The 25,283-nt window shown below is 43.7% G+C and overlaps 1 protein-coding gene across 13 annotated transcripts in view; it reads left to right on the top strand.

Moving 5' to 3' along the window:
• The window catches only part of ZC3H11A (zinc finger CCCH-type containing 11A), a 142,826-nt gene that overhangs the window by 45,642 nt on the left and 71,901 nt on the right, over positions 1 to 25,283 (top strand). For 9 of the 13 annotated variants that reach the window (XM_069756539.1, XM_069756535.1, XM_069756532.1 and 6 more), the window contains 8 exons: positions 31 to 173; positions 4,350 to 4,469; positions 12,199 to 12,322; positions 12,415 to 12,606; positions 13,869 to 13,976; positions 23,466 to 23,558; positions 23,841 to 23,912; positions 24,068 to 24,175. In XM_069756539.1, coding sequence (XP_069612640.1) covers positions 120 to 173; positions 4,350 to 4,469; positions 12,199 to 12,322; positions 12,415 to 12,606; positions 13,869 to 13,976; positions 23,466 to 23,558; positions 23,841 to 23,912; positions 24,068 to 24,175 — 871 coding nt within the window. In that variant the 5' untranslated portion in view covers positions 31 to 119. The remainder of the gene's footprint in view (positions 1 to 30; positions 174 to 4,349; positions 4,470 to 12,198; positions 12,323 to 12,414; positions 12,607 to 13,868; positions 13,977 to 23,465; positions 23,559 to 23,840; positions 23,913 to 24,067; positions 24,176 to 25,283) is intronic. The other 4 variants (XM_069756540.1, XM_069756536.1, XM_069756529.1 and 1 more) reach the window with 1 other exon arrangement.

Here is a 25,283-nt window from a genome sequence, read left to right as displayed (position 1 = left end):
ACTAACTAAAATATGTCTTCTTTGTTTTAGTATAGAAGATTATTTAAGATCTATATATACTTCTATATATATTTGTTAGAAAAAAAAATAACCGGCTGAGTTGCCAAGCTTGAAGTCCGATGTCTAACCAAGGAGATGATTGCTATTTCTTCTTCTACTCCACCTGCACTAAGGTAACCCTGTGACCTTAAAAGCTGTGCTTTGCTAGCTCCAGTTTGGTTGCATGACACTTCACTTTGCTCATAGTTCCATGTTTACTTCATAAGTGTAAATGAATTGTATAATATCATGCTAGCTATTTTCACATCATTAACCCCTTACCCCACTTTGATGCAGACTTGGAAGTTGAACCTGCATCATTTTCTGCAATTGGTAGCTGTATTACATAGCCATCATCTGCTATCCCTTACCCCACTTTGATGCAGACTTGGGAGCTGAACCTGCATCATTTTCAACAATTGGTAGCTGTATTACATAGCCATCATCTGCTGCTAACAGCAGCGATCGGAGCTGAGCACCACCTGCTGCTGTTAACTCTGTTAAAATTTTTGAAAGTGCAGCATTTACATGCAGTCCAGAAGGCACCTTTTCCACACGCCAAACTTCTTTACCCAACCCTTGGTGTCTGACAGATTTACTATGTCAGTTGGGGACCTGCTGAAAATGCCAATGCCTACCAGTGCAGGACTATATATTGCAATGCTTTAGTATTGCAGTATATAATACAAGTGATTGGATAAAATTGAAAACCGTGGAAAGTTTAAAAAAAAACAAAAACACCATTTTTATTCCTATTTAAAAATAAACATTAAAAAATCTAGCCAACAGATTTGTTGTTCCAAACAACTTTATTAAAATTTTTAACCAAAACAAGACAGAGAGAGAGAGCAAGGTTAACACAAATGCAATGACATGAAACATTCACGAAGCATAAAAGTAAAAATAGAATAAAATAAAACCACAAAACAATAAATACAGTAAATTCTTATGGAAATATTTCCAGCCAGCGAGACCATTTTTTCAAAAAGAAAGGAAAGCAGCCATTCAGTAACTTCAATATTTGTCATAGGATTTATGCAAAGCCATACATTTTACTTATAGAAAAAAGGAGTTCAAGTCCAAAATACACAACCGGTACCAGACCTGGGGCTGTACTGTGTGATCTGTCCACATCTGCTACATGGGTAAGGAACAAAAACCTTGGGCTTTAATGGATATGTTTTGTTAATGAGATACTCCCAAACCAAGGATAAATGATATGAGATATTGTGACTTCTAGGTCTGAGGTGGTCCTGTTTCCCATGGTATCTGGATTTATGCACATAGCACTTTATTATATACGTTTATGGAAACAGGAACACATGGGCTACTTGCACAGTGAACAAGTCTGTAAGAACATGTTCACACACCACCAAGAAACCTGAAGACACAAAAGAGAATGGTAAAACCAAAAACACTCAGTTTGAAAAAATGTTTGCAGTAATCCGCAAGTGCTAGTAAAAGATGTAAATAACAGGGTATTTGGTTGATACGTTTTTTGCAAAAAATGTATACTAAGCTGCTCTACCAATCTTCACGGTATACCCATATCAGAGCAGTCCTAACTAATGTATGCAATCCCTATCTGATGTATTTAAAAACCTGATCATCTGTATATAACCTGTGTGAACAGGGTTCAGAGAGGAAAAATCCATGTGTGCATACAGGGTAGAACAGCTTTTGTGCAGATAGCCCAAGAGGAGTGGTGGAACTCCCCAGTCTTGTAGACACAAGAGAACAATCATGGAAACAGGAACACATGGGCTACTTGCACAGTGAACAAGTCTGTAAGAACATGTTCACACACCACCAAGAAACCTGAAGACACAAAAGAGAATGGTAAAACCAAAAACACTCAGTTTTATATACGTTTAGCAGTATGTGGTAGGTTACACAGGTCTGGTACCGGTTGTGTTCCCTTTCTGAGCATGTGATAAATTTTAGTACATTCGATAGATTGTTATTGATGGATATATTGTACAAATAAAATTGATTATACTTTTTCACGATTTTGGACTTCTTTTTTCTATAAGTAAAATGTATGGTCAATGGAGTGTCCTAAATTGCTGGTGTGATTCCTCTATTTTCAGCTCCTCCACATGGAGATGAACTGATATTTGAGGATTATTGGCTTCACTATGGGATATAATTATCTCGTGATCCCAAAAACTATTGCTCACACAATTCCAGCGGCAGAAAAATGAAAACATTAAGTGTCTTGGAAAATGATGACCTAAGCAAAAAACAAAAAAAATTTAATATATATTTTTTTTTTATATACAACTTAACCCCTTCATGACCTTGGGATTTTTCGTTTTTCCGTGTTCGTTTTTTCACTCCCCTCCTTCCAAGAGCCATAACTTTTTTTATTTTTCCGTCAATTTGGCCATGTGAGGGCTTATTTTTTGCGGGACGAGTTGTACTTTTGAACGACATCATTGGTTTTAGCATGTCGTGAACTAGAAAACGGGAAAAAAATTCCAAGTGCGGTGAAATTGCAAAAAAAGTGCAATCCCACACTTGTTTTTTGTTTGGCTTTTTTGCTAGGTTCACTAAATGCTAAAACTGACCTGCCATTATGATTCTCCAGGTCAGTACGAGTTCATAGACACCTAACATGACTAGGTTATTTTTTACCTAAGTGGTGAAAAAAAATTCCAAACTTTGCTAAAAAAAAAAAAATTGCGCCATTTTCCGATACTCGTAGTGTCTCTATTTTTCGTGATCTGGGGTCGGTTGAAGGCTTATTTTTTGAGTGCCAAGATGACGTTTTTAATGATAGCATTTTGTTGCAGATACGTTCTTTTGATCGCCCGTTATTGCATTTTAATGCAATGTCGCGGAGACCTAAAAAACGTAATTCTAGCGTTTCGAATTTTTTTCTCGCTACGCCGTTTAGCGATCAGGTTAATGCTTTTTTTTTAATAGATCGGGCGATTCTGAGCGCGGCGATACCAAATATGTGTAGGTTTGATTTTTTTTTTATTGATTTATTTTGATTGGGGCGAAAGGGGGGTGATTTAAACTTTTATATTTTTTTTCTTTTTTTTTCACATTTTTTTTTTTTTTTTTTAACTTTTGCCATGCTTCAATAGCCTCCATAGGAGGCTAGAAGCAGGCACAACTCGATCGCCTCTGCTACATAGCAGCGATCTGCTGATCGCTGCTATGTAGCAGAAATGCAGGTGTGCTGTGAGCGCCGACCACAGGGTGGTGCTCACAGCCACCGGTGATCAGTAACCATAGAGGTCTCTAGGACCACTATGGCAGGGGTCCCCAACTCCAGTCCTCAAGGCCCACCAACATGTCATGTTTTCAGGATTTCCTTAGTCTTGCCCAGGTAATAATTGCATCACCTGTGCAATGCAAAGGAAATCCTGAAAACATGACCTGTTGGTGGGCCTTGAGGACTGGAGTTGGGGACCCCTGCTCTATGGTTACCATCCTGACGCATCGCCGACCCCCGATCATGTGACGCGGGTCGGCGACGACGTCATTTTGTTTGCGTTTGACAGCGGCATTGAACTAGTTAATAGGCGCGGGCAGATCGCGATTCTGCTCGCGCCTATTACGGGCACATGTCAGCTGTTCAAAACCGCTGACATGTCCCGGCTTTGGTGCGGGCTCACCTCGGAGCCCTGCATCAAAGCGGGGCTTCTGACCTCGGACGTACTATCCCATCCGAGGTCAGAAAGGGGTTAAACACGAAAACCTAACATTTTCATGGCGGGAAGAGGCTCGAGTGCACCTAATTTGTCACGCTGACTTGTGTTGGATAAGAAATGTGGTGCATTATACACTCTTGTCTCTTTACACTGCATCTTAGTATCTTGCTCATGGATAATTTTTTTCACCAAAAACTATTGCCCAGGGCCACAATTACTAAATTGGGTGCATTTTAGAAATGACATGTGACACTGGGATTGTGATATCGCATCTAGCCATTTCCCATGGTGGCACATTGCGACCTACATTTGAGCCCCAAATATTTAAAATGTTAGATTTTCAGTTGCTGTTGCAAGTGACATGCAACTTTGGCAGTACCAAATTTGTGTAATTTTGTAGGTTTTACAACTTTTACACAATACTCCCATGTCCTTGCAATCAGAATGATGAACATGTATGTCAACGTTTGGCCAGGCATCTATATACTGCAAATGACGTGTATGGTTTTAAGTCAGGTGGTTAAGCAGCTATGCTATATACTTCGGATATTCCATATCCAATATATAATTGAATATTTTTGTTTATGCTACTTCATTATTCATCATGGGATCAGTAAGTTGGTACAAATGTCTCCTTTTCAACAGGGGGACGGCTGTGCGTTCCGTCACTCTGAGGCTGCCTTAGGAAATGAAACCGTTTGCACTTTGTGGAAGGAAGGCCGGTGTTTTCGCCAAATCTGCAAGTTTCGCCACATGGAAATTGATGTAAGTGCTCAAGATTAGAGATGAGCGAATATCTTTAGCTTGCCGAATAAGGAGGAAGGCAGTGCTTACCGAAGATGCTGCAGCGGGAACCCGGATGCCTGGAGCGCTCCGATAATCAGTGTCCGGCGCCGCTTCTGCATGTGTCGCGGCTGTGTCACTGCCACAGCACACACTCTCCATGCAGGTGCATCGCGAGGCATCGGATTATCGGAGCGCTCCAGGTATACGGGTTCTTTCTGCAGCTTCTTCAGTAAGCGCTATAGCTTGCTGAATAAGGAGGGAGCCGAACATATTAACTCATGTCTATTCAAGATCAATAAGTGACAGCCAAATGTGGATCATTTTTGGGTTGTAAAAAATCCTTTTTTTGTATTGTTTACATAAATGGCTAATTCAGCATCACACCTTTTGCATCTTTATGGAGTATTTTTTTCTGCCTTATATCTGGTATATAAAATAAGACAAGTTAAATTTGAAAATATTATTTTTGGTGATGTAGAAATGAATTACGGTAAGTATAACTTAATGTGCAAAAATAGAACAGAGAGGGCGTGCTGAGATCAATTAAGGATAAAGAGTACATCATGACTTTACTAAGCAATATCAAGTATAATAGAATTATGATGGCTATTTATAATGAGTGCTATGCACACCAATCACCCATCCTTGCTTTTATTGGTCATACTAGCACCAGGCGTTTGTCCAGTACTTGAGAGCAACAAAAGCTGCCCAAAAACTTAGAACAGTGTACTTTTAACTCTTATAATACATGAAAACACCAGAAAGAGAGGGTATACGTACCATAAAAAAATCTTTTTATTAAATATGTATTTAAAAAGACCACATATATGAAATATACAATTGTAATGGCAGAGACTGCAAAAAACGTATACAAATCAGGGGAGGCCAAAACACATGTATTATCCCCAAATGAGGTTCTACCACATGTCTACAAAATATAAACCTTGAATAGTAGATTACAATCAGTAAAAGTGCATATAGTGCAAAAAGCTGTCGAATGGCATGCAAACTTAATACATGTAAATAAAGGGACTTACCTTATTTTTCTGATTATAAGATGCACTTTTTTCCCCCCAAACTTGGTGGGGAATGGGGGTGCGTCTTATAATGCGGATATACCTTACCTAGTAGCGTTGCTGCAGGCCGTAGGCTGGATGAGGGAGTGTCTGGCGGTGCCATGGGGGTGTCTGACGCTGTGGGTGGTGTCCTGCGCTGCCCGGTGGTGCTCATGCTGGTCTCAGTTTGAGATCTCAGGAGATGAGATTTCAGCGCTGAGATCTCATCTCCTGAGATCTTGGTGCAGAGATCTCAATCTGCGCATGGGGGCTGCACCGGAGACCAGCATGAGCACCACCGAGCAGCACTGCCCGACACCCCCCTATTTGACATGGACAGGTTATCAATTTCGGTGAGAACTGTTGTGACTCTTTGAGAGAATACAGGCAACTGTTTATTACTCTACAGATTGCAGCTGACAACAGGGGGCAGCCTCTGGATATATGTCACTGTAAGGGTATGTGCACACGTCTGGATTTTTAGCGTTTTTTTTTGCGGAATTTCGCTATAAAAACGCTATAAATCCGGGAAAAAAACGCTAACATTATGCATCCTATCTTTTAGAATGCATTCCGCATTTTTTGTGCATATGTTAGCGTTTTTTTCCGCAAAAAAAAAAACGCATTCCGCAAAAAAAACGGACATGCTCATTCTTTTTGCGGATTCCATAGCAAAAATGACATTCAGGGGGGGAAAAAAAAAAACCGCAAAAAACGCGCAAATTCCGTGAGAAATCCGCGTGAAAAAAAAACGCGAATTTCTGGCAGAATTCTCAGGATTTTGTCAAAAAAAAAATCCTGACGCGTGCACACATACCCTAAATAAGTTTTAGGCAGGTGTTGAAAAAAGCTGTAACGTAAGTGTTTATTGGGAAGCCGCAGCAGCACGCCACACATTGGAACACCCCTCATCCCATCCTGCGCCTCCAGCAGCGACCCTGGGACCCCGCTTGACCGCAGCCACAACCCCCAGTAAGCAATGGATTATAAGAAGCACCACCATTTTATTAAAAAAAAAAATCCTATTCCTGACAGCACCCTGGAGGACGTCCTCCTCCCCTTGCTGGGACAGGAAACACACGAGTTTAAAAGGTCATGTCCCACCCCCAGTCCTCAGTGTTTTTCCTGCCCCTGCAAGGAAGGGACGCATGAGTGATAGCTGCGCAAGGCTTACCAGAGCTCAGGGGGATCGTGCGGCTTGCCAATACCCTTCCCCCTGTCAAGAGGCTCAGGGCAGAAACTCTCTGGAGGGGGGTCCCTCTGCTCCAAAGACCAGGAGCGGGACGAGGCTCTAGGTGGCAGCTGCTCCTCCCGGTGGGAGGCTCTCGGCTGCGGACGCCATCCACGCTGAGTTCAAAGGCAGTGCGGTGTCCAGCTCGGCGTCTCCAGACGGAAGTTCGCAGGGACGCGTCACTTCCGGGTTTTCAGCATCCGGTACCGTCACTTCCGGTATCACTGCATGAGTGGGGGAAAGCGTGCATTCCAGCGTGGATTACAGAGCGGCTGAAGCGTTCCTGATTTGGCGCTAGGAGCCGTGGGGACCTGCAACTTTCACCATGGATGCGAGCATTCCAGTCGAGGAGGGGGTAAGTGCGCATAGCGCGGATTCCCCTACCTGTACGCAGGAGCAGGCTTACCCCAGTGCTTATCCCTACCTTATGTCTTTAAGGATAATGGAACCCCCGCTGGCCCCTCTGGTCAAGTCAAAAGATCCGGCAAGGCCTCTGGGAGGTCCATTAGATGCCCTATATGTAATACGAAGCTCCCAGACTCCCATGGGAAGACCTTGTGTGCAGATTGCACATCTAAGGTCATGAGGGACAAACAACCCGCACTGCTGTCTGAGATGAGATCTCTTATACGCGAAGAAGTACAAGCTTCTTTGTCCAGCATGGTGCTGAAATCCAGTCCTATTCCCAGCCGCAAGAGAGCCAGACGGGAGCGAGACTTAAGAGAGCAGGAGTTTACTTCTGAGGACAAGTCTGACTCTGAAGACTTCGTCTCAGAAGAAGATGGAGAAATTCCGTCAGGGAGCCAGGACCACCAAAGAAAATATATCTTCCAAGCTGAAGAGACGAATGACCTAGTGCAGGATGTACGTTGCACTATGCAGATTGAAGAGACTGCTAAGCCGCAATTCAGGCAGGACCTGATGTTTGGGGAACTAATGTCACGCCAGCAGACAGTGTTCCCGGTCAGTGAGCATATTAAGGCCATGATTCTGGAGGAGTGGAAAGAGGCGGAACGCCGGCTGGTACTAACTAAAGACTTCAAAGCTCTTTTACCATTCGAGCCTGAAGACATAAGACTTTGGGAAGAAATTCCCAAGGTAGACGTTCCAGTCGCAAAGGTGGCTAAAAAGACAGCCATACCGTTTGAGGACTCGTCAAACCTGCGTGATCCCATGGATAGGAAGACTGACATACTGTTGAAAAGAGCCTGGGAATCTTCTGTGGCTCTAATAAAAACTAACATAGCGGCTATTTCGGTAGCTCGGTCTATGTACCTGTGGATGGGTCAATTGGAAGAGCACCTGTCCAATAACACTCCGAGATCTGAAATCCTAAATTCTCTCCCTATAATGAGATCCGCCACGGCTTTTCTGTCTGATATGACTGCCGAGTCAGTCAGATTTTCGGCTAGAAGCGGCTCTCTATCCAACGCGGCTAGGAAGGCGGTTTGGCTGAGATCCTGGTCTGGGGATAGTGCTTCTAAATCTAAGTTATGTTCAATTCCCTTCTCAGGAGCAAGGGTATTTGGGCCATCCCTGGATACTATTCTAGAGCCGACCTCTGATAAAAAGAAGGGGTTTCCGGAAGAGAAACCCAGGAAACCTCAGTCCTTTCGGAGAGGATTCCCCTTCAGGAGGCAGTCCGATTTTAGAGGTGGCAGATCCAATAGAGGTTCCTATAGGGGTTCCCGTAGCCAGGGAAATAGAAACAGAAGTTTCTTCTTTAGTCCCTCCTCAAAATCTAAGACACAATGACACCACACTCATAGGGGGTCGACTCCGTCATTTTGCACACAATTGGGCCCGGGTCACCCAGAACCAGTGGGTCCTTCCGACTGTGTCAGAGAGCTACAATATCGAGCTTCACTCCCCCCCCCCCCCCCAGACAGATTAATCGTGCCTACGGTAGTATCACGAGACTCTCCCATGTTGTTAGACCTAAGGGATATGCTTTCCTCAGAGGTCATAGTTCCAGTACCACCACTAGAGGTAGGCCGGGGTCACTACTCCCCCCTTTTCTCTATAACAAAACCGTCCGGCGAATCTCGCACGATAATAAATCTGAAACCTCTGAATGCCTGGGTCAGATACAAGAGGTTCCGTATGGAGTCCATTCGATCGGCTATCCTCCTTATAGATCGGGATGCCGTGATGTGCACTCTCGACTTGAAGAGCGCCTATTACCAGGTTCCCATCCACCTCTCTTCTCAAAGGCTTCTGAGGTTTGCGGTGGTTCTGCCATCCGGGACCTGTCACTACCAGTTTCAGTGCCTTCCGTTCGGTCTTGCCTCAGCACCCCGTATCTTTACAAAACTGGTGTCGGAGATTGTCGCGTTCTTAAGGAACCAGGGGATCATAATAATCCCATATCTAGACGACTTCCTCCTGGTTGTAAGAACGTCAGAGATTCTATCAGACCACAGGAACAGAACCATTTCTGTGATGGAAGAATTAGGATGGGTCATAAACTGGCAGACATCCAACCTAACTCCAGAAAACAGGAAGACCTTTCTGGGAGTATGTCTGGACTCAACAAACAGAATATCACTCCTACCCGAGGCCAAGCTGGATGCTATACAGTCTCAGATCTGGCTCTTATTAGAGCACAGAGTATCAATAAGGACGGCCATGAGAGTTCTCTGCCTAATGACGGCTTGTATTCCATGTGTAAGATGGGCACAGTTCCATTCAAGGCCACTGCAGAAACTAATCCTTTCCAGATGGGACAGGCATCTGTCTTCTCTGGACAGTACTTTAAGGCTACCACATTCCGTAAGAAGGTCTTTCCTCTGGTGGACAGAGCCAACAAACTTAAGAAGAGGAGTGTTATGGTCTGTCAATCCCTACGTGGTAGTTACTACAGACGCCAGCGCCTGGGGCTGGGGAGCTCACTTAGAAGACAGGATTCTTCAAGGGAGTTGGCCGGAAGATGTCGTCCACTGCTCCTCTAACTACAAAGAACTGTACGCTGTTTTGGGAGGCCTTGAGAAGGAACAGACATATATTCTGGAGAACCGCCATGCCAGAATAATGTCCGACAACGTGACAACAGTCTCTTTCCTGAAACATCAGGGAGGCACAAGACACAATCGGCTTCAGGAATTGGCGGGGAGAATATTTCATTGGGCAGAAAGATCAGTTCTATCCATTACGGCGATTCACCTGGAAGGCTCCCAGAATGTCATAGCAGACTATCTCAGCAGGAGAAGGGTGTTCGCAACAGAGTGGGAACTCAACCAAGATGTCTTCCAGGACCTGTGTCTACGCTGGGGAACTCCCTGCATAGACCTGTTCGCAAACAGAACAAACTCGAAGGTCTCGAGATTCTTCTCTCTGAACCCTCGGGATCTTCCGGAAGGAATAGATGCTCTGAGCCAGGTTTGGACAGAACCTCTCTCGTATGCATTCCCTCCTCTGGCATTGGTTCCGGCTGTTCTCAGAAAGATCAAGGAGGATCAAGCTCGTGTCATATTGATCGTTCCATACTGGCCAAGAAGGAGTTGGTTTTCCCTTCTTTTGGAGCTGGCAACCGAGAATCTAGTAGAGCTTCCTCTCAGAGCAGACGTAATCCACCAGGGTCCGGTACTTCACCCGAACCCAGAGAAGCTCCATCTTTCAGCATGGATCCTGAAGGGTTCATCCTGAAGGCAAGAGGTCTGTCAAGCCAAGTAATAACTACTATCAAGTCCAGTAGGAAGCCCGTTACTTCAGCAATTTACCTGAAGATCTGGAGGCGGTTTAGTCTGGAAGGTGGCAGGTCTGAGGTTTCGGCAGGCACTCCCGACTTACCCAGAATTCTAGACTTCCTACAGGCTGGGTTTGACAAGGGTCTCAAACCAAGTACCTTGAAGGTGCCGGTTTCTGCACTTGGCTCCTTTCTTCACTATCCCCTAGCGTCGCACCCGTGGATAGTTAGATTTATCAGAGCCACCCAGAGGTTGCGTCCCACCATTAATTTGGTCCTCAAATTCCTCTGTAAAGACCTCTATGCTTCAACTGATAAAATGCCCATCTCGGTTCTCACGCGTAAAACGGCTTTTTTAGTAGCAATTACCACGGCTAAAAGAGTGGGGGAAATTCAGGCCCTGTGCACTAGGGACCCGTACCTCCAAATTAGAGAGGATTGTATAATTGTTAAACTAGACCCCTCTTTTATTCCTAAAGTAGGTACAATTAAAAATAGAAATCAAGAGATTGTGTTACCATCTTTCTGCAATAACCCTGCTAATGCTAAAGAAAAGGCCCTTCATTCGCTGGATGGCAGGCAGGCAGTTCTAGACTACCTGACAGCCACCAACTCTTGGCGCATTGACCCAAACCTATTCATTCTGTATGGGGGAAAGAATAGGGGTAGGAAGGCCTCTAAGGCCTCAGTCGCACGGTGGATCACGTCTGTGATCTGAGGCCTACCAGTCAGAGGGTGTCTCTCCTCCAAAAGGTGTCCATGCACATTCTACTAGAGGGATGGCTACTTCTTGGGCAGAGAGGGCAGGTGCCTCTCTAGATCAGATCTGCAGGGCAGCGACGTGGGCTAGTGCCAACACCTTTTGTAAACATTATAAACTTGATGTTTTGTCTGGTCAACATACTGCATTTGGGAGAAAAGTTCTCCAAGCGGTAATCCCACCCTGAGGAGGTGCTTTGGTACTCTCCAGGGTGCTGTCAGGAGGACGTCCTGGAAAATAGGTATTAAGCTTACCGTTAATGATGTTTCCAGGAGTCCATCCTGACAGCACGGGTAGTTCCCTCCCTGTAATATCTATATCAGGTTATAGTATCCTGACTTGTATGTAACATGTTCCTATCATATGATGTAATACGGTTTTGGATACAATGTAATTTGTGTGTTACCATTAAACGATTTTTTCTGCATTTCCTTGAAGCGGTTCTTGTTACAACACTGAGGACTGGGGGTGGGACATGACCTTTTAAACTCATGTGTTTCCTGTCCCAGCAAGGGGAGGAGGACGTCCTCCAGGGTGCTGTCAATGATGTTTCCAGGAGTCCATCCTAACAGTAAGCTTAATACCTATTTTTTTTTTTTCCTCAAAATTTGGGGTGCGTATTATAATCCGAAAAATGCGGTACATTGAAGGACAGGGTATAGTGATGGCACTCCCACTGCCCTAGCGCACGTTACGTTATGTAACTTCCTCAGGATGCCTCCTTTTGTAGACGTGATAGAATCTCATTTGGGGATAATACATATGTTTTTGTCTTCCCTGATTTTGTATACGGTTTTTACAGCCTCTGCTATTACAATTGTAGGTTTCATATATATGGTCTTTTTAATTTAATAAGATTTTTTTATGGTACTTATACTCTCTCGTTCTGGTGTTTTCTTGTTTGTCCAGTACTGTAACACTTTTATATTAAGGCGAATATTATTCTCACCATGTTAATTGTGATCTGATCTTTGCAGAAAAAACGCAGTGAGATAGCCTGCTACTGGGAAAACCAGATCTCTGGTTGTCAGAAGGCAAACTGTGCTTTCCATCACATAAAGGGGAGATTTGTGGATGGCGCATACTTTCCTCCCAATAAGGGTGAGTGTTTTGCTTTCTGTGTACTTGGCAAATATTCTCTCATCTGCTTTAACTTTGCAGCTGACCTGATGCATCTAAATATTCTTCCATAGCAGTGACAATGCCTGAACTATGTGAACCTGATGTGCAGAACTCTCTACCATTGCCAGCCCCAGCTAAGCTTTCAGTGGTCCCCACACCACAGTTACGTGGGGTCAAAAAAATGGAAGCTACAGAGAATGTTCCAAGTCCTACACATCCACCTGTGGTCATAAATGCAGCTGATGATGATGAAGATGACGATGGTGAGATTGACTTGCAGGATAACCTAGTACACAATTTTGCAGGGGTAAAGTAATTAAGTACTGTATTTTTCGGATTATAAGATGCACTTTTATGATCCCCAAACATAGGGGGAAAATGGGGGTGCGTCTTAAAAACCAAACATTGTTCTTACGAGATCAATGCTGTGGGCCCGGAGCTGGGGGTGTTGCGGTGGTACAGCAACGAGTAGTGATCCTGCTGTGGTGGAATGGTGGCGAGCGGTAGCCATACGGTGGCAGCCGTTCTTCTTCCGGGGTCCGGCTTCTTACTCTGCGCAGATGGCGGAAAGCCGAAATCTCCATCCCCGCCTGCCTCTGTGATGTCTCCAGGAAAATAAACGCAGATGGAGATCTTGGCTTTCTTCCATCTGCGCCAAGTAAGAAGCCGGACCCTGGAAGAAGAATGGCTGCTGCTGCCGCCACAGGGATGCCGCTCGCTGCCGTACCACCATTGCACCACAACACCCCCTGATCCGGGCCCATAGCATTGACGCTCCAGTAAGAATGCTTCACCGAGCCACTACCTCCGGTAAGCTATAAGACACCTGGATTGTAAGAAGCACCACAATTTTATTAAAACAAAGTTTCCTATTTTTCTCAGAATTTGGGGTTTGCCTTATAAACCGCAAAATATGGTACACATTTGTCAACACTATTGTGCTCAGCTAAAGCCTCAATCAGAAGTCAGGGTTTTTTCTAGTATTTTTAATCAGTTTTTTTTTATATTTCTAATCCAACTGCTCACTGTCAGTTTTAGCATCAGAAATGAGCCATTTTCATAAATTTTTCCGAGACACTAAAAAGAAATTTAGGTTTCTCAACTATCTCGTATCAAACAGTACATGAAAGGCAGCGGAGTGCTTTCCAGTTTTTTTTTTTTTCTCAGACCTATAGACTTTGCTTCAAACAATTTTAATCTCTTCAAGACTGAGTACATCTCAGTGATTTTCTGACAACCACTCAGCCCGTAAAAATATACAGCTCAATAGGCTAGAATTATGATGTTATTTTCACAGAACTCGTATGAAAAACTGACATCTGAGCCCTGTAAAAGACTACTGCCACCAGATATTTGTACCTGTAAATTTGCATCATTGAAGCCAGTTTCTCTATTGGAGGCACAGCTGAATTCCATTGTTTAGGAATTCAAGCGCAGTTCAGACTGGCGTTCCACACAATGTCAGGTTTGTCAAATTTAATTTATGTTAATTTTTACTTTTTTTTTTTTTTTTTTTTCTTGAAAGATCAATTTTCAGAAGGTGAGGAGATGAAGAATTCTTCCCAGCATAGTGTGGCACCTGGAAATCAACAACGAATACATACATTATCTACTAGAAAATCAGTGAAAAAAGGTAAATGAAAGGGGTTACCGTATTTTTCTGACCATAAGATGCACTTTTTTCCTCCAAATTTGGGAGCAGCTTTAATCTGGCATAGGTTTTTACAAAATCATAGTTATAAATGATGGATTATGAGGGTCAACAAGTGTCAGGAAGATTTGTATCACATTAACCCCTTCAAGACCTTGCCCTTTTTCGGTTTTCACTCCCCTCCTTCCCAGAGCCATAACTTTTTTATTTTTCTGTCATTATGGCAATGTGGGGGCTTATATTTTGCGGGACAAGTTGTACTATTGAACAACTTCATTGGTTTTAGCATGTCGTGTACTAGAAACCGGGAAAAAAATTCCAAGTTAGATGAAATTGCAAAAAAAGCGCATTCCCACACTTGTTTTTTGTTTGGCTCTTTTGCTACAGTAGGTTCACTAAATGCTAAAACTAACCTGGCATTTTGATTCTCCTGGTCATTACGAGTTCATATAAACATAAGGATGAATGACCTCGGGGAGATCAAAACATTCAACACCGCGGAGACACCATCACGTGTTTCTCAACGCAGTGATCCAGAACACTGCCCCCATCCCTTATGGGAAATATGCAAATGCACGTAAAAAAGCCACGGAGACACCATCACGTGTTTCTCAACGCAAGCAATGAATAGCCAGGTCTTTCACCGGGAAGGAACAACCACGGGAAGGGCAGCATCCATAAAGGAATACCACCTATGCCAAAACATGGTATCCATCCACAGACAGCTGTTTCGGGGTATTTGCCCCTCATCAGTGTGGAGTAGGAAACTGGCTATTAGGAGCAGTGCCTAGTAAAAGGACTATAAACATAAGGATGTTCATAGGCAACAAAAATGTCTAGGGGGAGGGCTTATTTCTGTTGTGCTGAGCTGACATTTTTAATGATACAATTTTGGTGCAGATACGTTCTTTTGATTGCCCGTTATTACTTTTTAATGCAATGTCGTGGCAACCCAAAAAAAGTTATTCTGGTGTTTCAAATGCTTTTCTCACTACGCCGTTTAGCGTTCAGGTTAATCCTTTTTTTATCTTTTCTTTTTTTTTTATTGATCGGGCGATTCTGAATGCGGCGATACCAAATGTGTAGATTTTTTTATTTATTTTGAATGGGGCGAAAGGGGGGCTGTTTAAAATATATATATCTCTATAGCTCAATATATATATTTGTATCTCTATAGCTCAATATATATATTTATATCTCAATATATCTATATCTCATATCTATATATCTATATCTCGTATATCTATATCTCATATATCTTATATCTCATATATCTTATATCTCATATATCTCATATCTCGTATATATCTCATATCTCGTATATATCTATATCTCGTATATCTATATCTCGTATATCTATATCTCGTATATCTGTCTCGTATATCTGTCTCGTATATCTATATCTCTGTCTCGTATCTCTATATCTATCTATCTATCTCTATATCTATCTATCTATCTATCTATCTATCTATCTATCTATACATACACACTCACTCTCCCGGAAGGTGAGTATATGATGATTTTTTTTATTTTTAACATTAGATCTTTTTACTATTGATGCTGCATAGGCATCATCAATAGTAAAAAAAAGTTGGTCACACAAGGTTAATAGCAGCGTTAATGGAGTGCGTTACACCGTGGCATAACGCTGTCTGTTAGCGCTGCCATTAACCCTGTGTGAGCGCTAACTAGAGGGGAGTATGATTGGTCCAATCAGCGACTTGGATTCCATGACAGAGACCGCGACCAATGAATATCTGTGACAGAAGGACAGACAGAAAGACGGAAGTGACCCTTAGACAAATATATAGTGTGTATGTATATATATATATATATATATATATATATATATATATATATATATATATATATATATATATATATATATATATATATATACAGGTCCTTCTCAAAAAATTAGCATATAGTGTTAAATTTCATTATTTACCATAATGTAATGATTACAATTAAACTTTCATATATTATAGATTCATTATCCACCAACTGAAATTTGTCAGGTCTTTTATTGTTTTAATACTGATGATTTTGGCATACAACTCCTGATAACCCAAAAAACCTGTCTCAATAAATTAGCATATTTCACCCATCCAATCAAATAAAAGTGTTTTTTAATAACAAACAAAAAAAACATCAAATAATAATGTTCAGTTATGCACTCAATACTTGGTCGGGAATCCTTTGGCAGAAATGACTGCTTCAATGCGGCGTGGCATGGAGGCAATCAGCCTGTGACACTGCTGAGATGTTATGGAGGCCCAGGATGCTTCAATAGCGGCCTTAAGCTCATCCAGAGTGTTGGGTCTTGCGTCTCTCAACTTTCTCTTCACAATATCCCACAGATTCTCTATGGGGTTCAGGTCAGGAGAGTTGGCAGGCCAATTGAGCACAGTAATACCATGGTCAGTAAACCATTTACCAGTGGTTTTGGCACTGTGAGCAGGTGCCAGGTCGTGCTGAAAAATGAAATCTTCATCTCCATAAAGCATTTCAGCCGATGGAAGCATGAAGTGCTCCAAAATCTCCTGATAGCTAGCTGCATTGACCCTGCCCTTGATGAAACACAGTGGACCAACACCAGCAGCTGACATGGCACCCCACACCATCACTGACTGTGGGTACTTGACACTGGACTTCAGGCATTTTGGCATTTCCTTCTCCCCAGTCTTCCTCCAGACTCTGGCACCTTGATTTCCGAATGACATGCAAAATTTGCTTTCATCAGAAAAAAGTACTTGGGACCACTTAGCAACAGTCCAGTGCTGCTTCTCTGTAGCCCATTTCGGCACCTGTAGCCCATTTCCTGCACACGCCTGTGCACGGTGGCTCTGGATGTTTCCACACCAGACTCAGTCCACTGCTTCCTCAGGTTCCCCAAGGTCTGGAATCGGTCCTTCTCCACAATCTTCCTCAGGGTCCGGTCTCCTCTTCTCGTTGTACAGCGTTTTCTGCCACATTGTTTCCTTCCAACAGACTTACCATTGAGGTGCCTTGATACAGCACTCTGGGAACAGCCTATTTGTTGAGAAATTTCTTTCTGGGTCTTACCCTCTTGCTTGAGGGTGTCAATGATGGCCTTCTTGACATCTGTCAGGTCGCTAGTCTTACCCATGATGGGGGTTTTGAGTAATGAACCAGGCAGGGAGTTTATAAAAGCCTCAGGTATCTTTTGCATGTGTTTAGAGTTAATTAGTTGATTCAGAAGATTAGGGTAATAGGTCGTTTAGAGAACCTTTTCTTGATATGCTAATTTATTGAGACAGGTTTTTTGGGTTATCAGGAGTTGTATGCCAAAATCATCAGTATTAAAACAATAAAAGACGTGACAAATTTCAGTTGGTGGATAATGAATCTATAATATATGAAAGTTTAATTGTAATCATTACATTATGGTAAATAATGAAATTTAACACTATATGCTAATTTTTTGAGAAGGACCTGTATATATATATATATATATATATATATAATTTTCTCGATTAGCCGAACAGCCAGGCAATCTCCACATGTATTCATGCTGTCTAGCAGCTGCATCAACAAAAACTAAATCTCAGAGCACTCACAAATACTCGGAGTCCACCCAACCATGCTTGGGAAAACCCGAGCAACTAATATACTCGCTCATCACTGCTAATAATTTTTTAAAAAAAAGTTAACTAGTATGGAGGGGAAAAAAGCACAAGATCAAATCACCCTCTGGTTTGCCCTTTATTGCTTCATTGGGGGACACAGGCAACCATGGGTGTATGCTGCTGTCGCTAGGCGGCTGACACTAGGCAAAAAAAGGATAATGGCTCCACCTCTGCAGTGTACACCCCACCGACAGTCACAAAGTACCTCAGTTTAAGCTTAGTGTCTGTAGGAGGCAGACCTGGATCTGATTCCAGATCCGTATTTTCCGTTCAGGTCACCTGTGGTTTTATTAATCTTTTCCTTTTCTTTCAGGTTCCTTCGTCTTCTGGGTAACTGGGTATAATTTCTCCCCCTGTTTTCCCACACTTATGCGACCGAGAGAGCAGTGTGGTGTCACCCACATCGCCCACTCTCGGACCCGCAGGCAGGACTTTCCCCTGTCACTTTTACTGGTGTTTCATGATGATTCCCGGTGGCCAGTCCTTTGCCTTTTCTCCACCCACCCCTCTCCTCGGAGAGGGCTGGGCGGAAGACTCTGGTCACCAGTAGTGGCCTCCCCCCTTCTTGTGAGGGGTTGATGCCGTCTTCTGCACCATCTGGAGATGGTGTAGGAAGGAGGATCCTGGATTCCAGTGACCCTCTCCCACCCGAGGACTCCAGATGTGATCCTCATCGCTGCAGAGGGATCGGGTTTCACCGCAGGCATGTCTCCCACCCCTCCCTCCGCAGCGGCAGGCGTTATCCTGGGGTACGCTGTCCCTTCATCCCAAGGGGATGGGCGGCGTTAGTGGTAGGGAACAGCCGGCGGCCGCAGCCATGTTTCCCATAGCCAGGCCCAGCACTTGCGCACACCCCGCTCCCTTTGCTGGCTGCACCTTTCCTGTTTTCCTTTAGCCAGTCACTGGTGTGCGTTTAAATGCTGGATTATCAACAGGGAGAAGTCCTCCCTGACCCCAGCTCAGCACTTGGTGTTTTAGGGCATAAGGTTACACAAGACCCAAGACCGTGTCTTCCTTCCAAAGGAGAAGTTTTCATCCCTCTGCCAGGACATACGTACTCTAAAGCGACCAGCTTCTCTCCCCCTTCGGTCCAACGTGGGAGTTCTAGGGAAGAGATTGTCGCCATGGAAGCCGTTCCTTTTGCCCAGTTCCATAATCGTCCTCTTCAGATGGCCCGCTTGTCAGCTTTGGACAGTTTTCCTGGATGGTCCTGTGCTTCTACCTTTCAAGGTGAGGCAGTACCTCACCTGGTGACGCTATCGGCATCAGTCCTATGAGGGAAGTCCTTCCTTCCACTCTGATGGCAGGTCATCACTATCGACGCCAGTCTCCTCAGTTGCGGAGTGCTTTTTTTTCTTCGTCACACAGCGCAGGGCTACTGATCACCCAAGAGGCCGCTCTCCCCATCAATCTCCTGGAGATCAGGGCAATTTTCTTTGCCCTTCGCCACTGGCAGACCCTCTTCGCATTCCAGCCGGGCTGCATACAGCCGGACAACGCCATGGGCATAATAAACCATCAAGGCGGAACTCGCAGCAAGCAGGTTATGATAGAGGTGACCCTCTTCGCGTTCCAGCCGGTCCGCATACAGCCGGACAATGCCATGGGCATAATAAATCGTCAAGGCGGAACTCGCAGCAAACAGGTTATGATAGAGGTAACAAGGATTCTGCTATGGGCAGAGCGTTCCCGCCATATCAGCCGTGCACATTCTGGGGGTAGAAAATCAGGCAGCCGATTTTCTGAGCCGTCAGGTACTCGCTTCAGCCGAGTGGTTGCTCATCCCCTCCATCTTCATCCAGATATGCCAGAAATGGGGCACCCCAGACGTCAACCTGATGGCGTCTAAGATGAACCACAAGGTTCCTCAGTTCGCAGCCAAGTCTCGGTATTCGCTGGCCACCGGTTGCCATGGTCTAGTAATCATGTGGTCACAATTCCACCTGTCTAATCTTTTTCCACCTCTCCCTTTTGATCCGAGTCGTGAAAAAGATACACAGAAGAGATCCCCGCAATCCTGATGGCTCCGGACTGGCCAAGAAGTGTCTGGTGCGTGGAGCTAGTGAACATGCTCACGGATGCCCCCTGGAGGCTTCCAGACCGTCCAGATTTCTCTCAAGGCCCCCTCTTCCACCAGAGTTCACAGTCTGAGTTTAACAGTATAGCCGTTGAGGCCGCAGTCCTGAGGGAGGCTGGTTTTTCCCATCAGGTCATTCAGACCATGATTGGGGCCAGAAAACCAGTATCCTTGCGTATCTACTACCGATACTGAAAGGCCTTCTTCTGGTGGAATGAGGAAAATGGTTTGGTCCCTATGTCCTTTTCTCTTCCTTCCATTCTTGGTTTTCTACAAGGGGGTCTTGACTTGGGTCTATCGCTCTGTCAATTCTTGTCCAACGAAATCTGGGTTCTCGTTCCCAGGTAAAGCCCTTTCTTCAAGAAGTAGTCCACCTGGCACCTCCTTACCGTCTTCCGATAGATCCATGGGATTTTAACCTGGTCTTTGGCGCTCTCCTGTTGAGCCCATTCAAGACATCACATTTTCTCTCCTGTCGTGCAAAGTTGTCTTCCTAGTTGCATTATGTCCAAGAGGAGAGTTTCCGAGTTAGGGGCATTGTCCGGCCGTTTATGATTCTACATCAGGACAAGGTAGTTCTCAGGCCTGTTCCTTCCTTCCTACCCAAGGTGGTCTCTTCATTTCACATTACTGAAGACATTGTCCTTCCTTCTCTATGTCCCTCTCCGGTCCAACCCCTGGAGAAGTCCCTCCATAAGCTGGATCCCATCAGTTATCAGAGTCTATCATTCAAGGACTGCTCCCTTTCATCAATCTGATGCCCTGTTCGTTATCTCTGAATGTCGTCGGAATGGGCTCCCAGCTTCTACGTTCACTATTGCCGTTGGATTCGTTTGGCAAAATTTTAGGCATACCGCTCAGCGATGGGGGCCTCCTGGGCTGTTCGACACCAGGCCTCGGCTTTCCAGATTTGTAAAGCTGCGACCTGGTCATCTTTTCACTCCTTTGCGAGGTTTCACAGGGTTCATATCCATGCCTCGTCTGATGCAGGCCTGGTAAGGAAGGTGCTACAGGCGGCGGATACTCCAATGAAGGCTCCAAAAAAGATTTTACAGTTAATACCAAGTTAATACCAAGAATCTCCCTTTTTTAGCTGCCCCAACATTGAAATAAGAGGTAATCAAAATATTGTATCTACCCCAACATGGTATAGGTAAAAACATCAGTTCAGAGCTTAAAAAAAGTGATTACTCAGCCTGATATCTTAAACATTGAGAGCGAGGAAAACGGCGACACAAGCAGAAGTGTTTGGAGTGGTTTCTTTTTATTTCCATTTTTTTTTCACCACTTAAATAAAAAAACAAAACAAATATGCATGTTTGGTATCTGCGTAATAGTACATACCTGGAGAATCATATTGCGGGTCAGTTTTACCGTGCAGTAAACAAGGTCAATAACCAATTTGTCTGTTATGCTCAACTTGTACTCTGCTTATAAAGAAGAGCAAGGTGTTTATAGCTCACACAGGAGTAGTCCAGAACAGGCAAAGCTGCTCCTATGTGAGATGTAATGACAGTCTGCTCTTATCTTGCTGCAACGCGATTACAAGCTGTTTGCATACAGCAGACATAAGTATGATTTTTTTTTTTTTAAATAACATACTTAGTAACCACCAGAGCTGATAGGGTTTGTAATTGCGGTTGATCAAATAGCTTATCCGAATAGCTATAGCGCTTACCGAATATCTGCCTTGGTAACCTGGATACCTAGAGCGCTCCCAATAATTAGCTGTTCTGGTCCGCAGCTGCATGTGTCGCAGCTGTGTGACAATCACAACACATGCATGGAAAGCCCAACAAACTGGCTCTCCATGCATGTGTTGTCACACAGGGCAACACATGCAGCTGCGGCGCTGAGCAGCTGATTATTGGGAGCACTCCAGGTATCCAGGTTACCGAGGCAGCTATTCGGATTAGCTCTTATCCGAAGCTATTTGATCAGCCTTCTTTGTAATGTGACACAGATAATCTCAGATGCAGTGCCCTTTTCCCCCACACTGACTCATGCAGGAGGTTAGACCAGGAGATCAGGGCTGTATCATTATATCTCGCACAAGGGGAATTCTGCTCTAAGCTTCTAGTATGGGGCATGTTCTTTTTTTCCTTTTGAGTGTCTGATTAGGCTACTTAAACACTAGCGTCGGTACGGGCCCGTCGCAGTGCGTTGGGCCGACGCATACTGTGAAGTAAAATCACAACGGGGCAGCGGATGCAGTTTTACAATGCATCTGCTGTCCCATTGTAAGGTCCAGGGGGGAGGGGGCGGAAAAAGCGGACCCGACGGACAAAAAAAACGTTGCAACGTTTTTTTGTCCCGACTGCAAAAACACGTCGCATCCGTCACACGTGTGGCAATGCGTCGCTAATGAAAGTCTATGGAGGAAAAACGCATCCTGCAGGCAACTTTGCAGGATGCGTTTTTTCTTCAACACGACGCATTTTGACGTGCGTCGAACGACGCTAGTGTGAAAGTAGCCTTAGTCAGAATTGTACAGGGAGCAGTACAAGCCCCTAGTGAAAATTATCTGATAACACCCACTTGGATTTAACTTTTTTTTTTTTAACTCATGAGGTGCCAAATTTCTATAATGCTCACCATGGAAAAGGGCATGAAAAACGTTCCACTCTGCAGCTACTACTACATCCTGTGTACAGTTAAACATAAAAAATTTGGTGAAAGGTCTTCTGCAAGTGCATTGATCAGCAAGTAGAAGCGCTTAGCTTCTGCATGACTGCTTGTGCAGAGTGGTGTACAGGCTGTGAATCAGTTATTGGGGCACAGTCAGACTACTGTATTACTCGTGTGAGGATCACATTGCAATCCTCACACTTGGCGTTGGCTGTCTTGACCTGAGTAGGACACCATGTATTTCTATGCAGCTGTCACACTCGGGCAGGGAGAAGCCGACTGCCAGTCCGAGGATTGTGATGCGATACTTGCAAGTAATACTGCAGTCTGACAGCACCCTAAATCCCATACTCTGCTCTGTGTACTCGCTTATGCTCGAGCACCTGCTTTTGCTTGCTGAGCATTGAGCTTCTGAGCAGTTTTTTTTGAGGGATAGTGGGGGTTTCTATACTCGGACCACCAACAATCTTGCAGGATAAGTCTGAGTAATTTTTATTTATTTTAATGACCTTTGGCTCTGTCTCAAGTTATGATGACTTGATGGATGAATGCTCTGTAGGAAGATTGATCTTGTGCAAACCTAGATGGGTCCGCCATTATCTCGATCCTATCACTAAATAGAACGTGTTTGTGAAATAAATGATCGGTATTAGTGATGAGCGAATATACTCATTACTCAAGATTTCTCGAGCATGCTCGGGGGTCCTCCAAGTAATTGTTAGTGCTCAGAGATTGTTTTTCTTGCCGCAGCTGAATGATTTACATCTGTTGCCCAGCATAAGTACATGTGGGGGTTGCCTGGTTGTAGGGAATCCCCACATGTAATCAAGCTGGCTAAGAGATGTAAATCATTCCACTGCAGCAAGAAAAACTAAATCGCTGAGCACTAAAAAAATACTGAGGAGTGAGGACCCCCGAGCGTTCTCGAGAAATCTCGAGTGACGAGTATATTCGCTCATCACTAATAGGTACACTTTAAAAGGGAGGAACTATAAGTGCACTTTGATTTCGCTAAATTTACTACTCCTGACTTATTTTATTTTAGACACATTTACAATGTTTTTCATTTTAAGATAGAGCCTTTTCCAAAACACAAACTTTTTCTTTTTTCCCCAGAATCCACGGTTTCTTCAGAAATTTTAGTTTCATCCTATAAACAAAGAGACAACAGCATTTCATTTCAGCGAACTGTAAAGTTCACCAACAAAGGTAGCCTGAAGATGGGTTTTCAGCTTTTCATTTGTATCCCTGACTATTAATGTTTTGCTAAAGCCCTTTTTCTTGAAAAATGTTAAAGAAAGTAATTGGAGGAAACATGGGTGTGATTGCGTGGGTTGTCATCAATTTATATGTAAAATATTATATACTCTGCATGTGTGTATGCATGTAGATGATAGTGATGTATAATTAATTACATATTATATAATGTGTGTGATATTTATACACACTATAATATATTTGTATATAAAATATTTTTTTGCTTTCAAACAGATTTGGCAACAAACCTTAGTTTGGCACAACGATTGGGAAAAAGCAAGAAATTCCAGGGAGACAGTCCATTAGGTAGTGCATTTACTGCTTTATTTTGTGAACTGTTATGTGATTAAAAGAGCAACTTTTCTGGATGGAATTGTATGTTCTGTTTAAATATGTTGATTGAATTGCATATACAGGAACAGCAAATTAGTTACAAATATTCTTTTAATCTGTTCCACAAGCTGCTTCTGATGGAGAGGTTCCGCCTTCTGTGAAGAAATCATTATCAGAAAGACTTGGGAAGAGAATTGCCACACCTACTGATAGCCTAGAGCGTCCACCAAAGAAAGGTATTTATTTTATAGCTCGAAATTGTTTGGTTTAATAATTGTTGTAAAGCGGTTTTAAGCCAAATAGTCAAATGTCTTCATTTAACCAAACTAAACTTGAATTGTGCAATAGATTGTGAGACCATTCTGGACAGTGAGTGATGACCATGTCTGTAAAGCGTTGCAGAGGAGAGATGTGGCACATTAGGGAACTTGTTCATTGGCACTTTACAATTTTGACCATCTTTTAAACAACTCTGAATCAAAAAATTTTTGATCACAGCTGAGTCCTGAAAAATAGGCATCAGCGGCATGGATGAACTCTGCATGTCCTTAATGCTTACGTCTAAATGCGTATATGACCACATAATTACAAGAACAATATCCCAAAAAGCAGATGTCCACGACTTGGAGTCCATAAATGACTGGATTAAGGCGTTACATGCTCGCCATACTCACTGATTATTATAAAAGTATGACGGAGTTAAATAGTCCTTAACCCCTTTCTGACCTCGGACAGAATAGTACGTCTGAGGTCAGGACCCCCGCTTTGATGCGGGCTCCGGCGGTGAGCCCGCATCAATGCCGGGACATGTCATCTGTTTTGTACAGCTGACATGCGCCTGCAGCAGCGGAATCCACGATCCACCCACCCCGTCACGTGAACGGGGGTCAGCGATGCGTCGGCATGACAACCAGAGGTCTCCTTGAGACCTCTATAGTTGTTCATGCCGGATTGCTATGAGCACCACCCCGTGGTCGGCGCTCATAGCAATGCAGAAAATCTACTACATAGGAGCAATCTGAGGATCGCTCCTATATAGCAGAGCCGATCGAGTTGTGCCAGCTTCTAGCCTCCCATAGAGGCTATTTGAAGCATGCCAAAAGTTTAAAAAAAAAAAAAAAAAAAAAAAAAAGGATTAACCTGATCGCTAAACGGCGTGGTGAGAGAAAAATTCAAAACCCCATAATCTTTTCTTGGTCGCCACAACATTGCATTAAAATGCAATAACAGGAGATCAAAAGAATGTATCTGCACCAAAATGGTATTAAAAACGTCAGCACAGCGCGCAAAACGTAAGCCCTCACCCAACCCAAAATCCTAAAAAATGGAGACGCTACGGGTATC

This window comes from Ranitomeya imitator, chromosome 3 (assembly GCF_032444005.1).
Source record: "Ranitomeya imitator isolate aRanImi1 chromosome 3, aRanImi1.pri, whole genome shotgun sequence".
In the NCBI taxonomy this organism is placed as follows: Eukaryota; Metazoa; Chordata; class Amphibia; order Anura; family Dendrobatidae; genus Ranitomeya; species Ranitomeya imitator.
The sequence above is the reverse complement of the archived record's forward strand: the minus strand, read 5'-3'. Positions and strand labels throughout refer to the sequence as shown.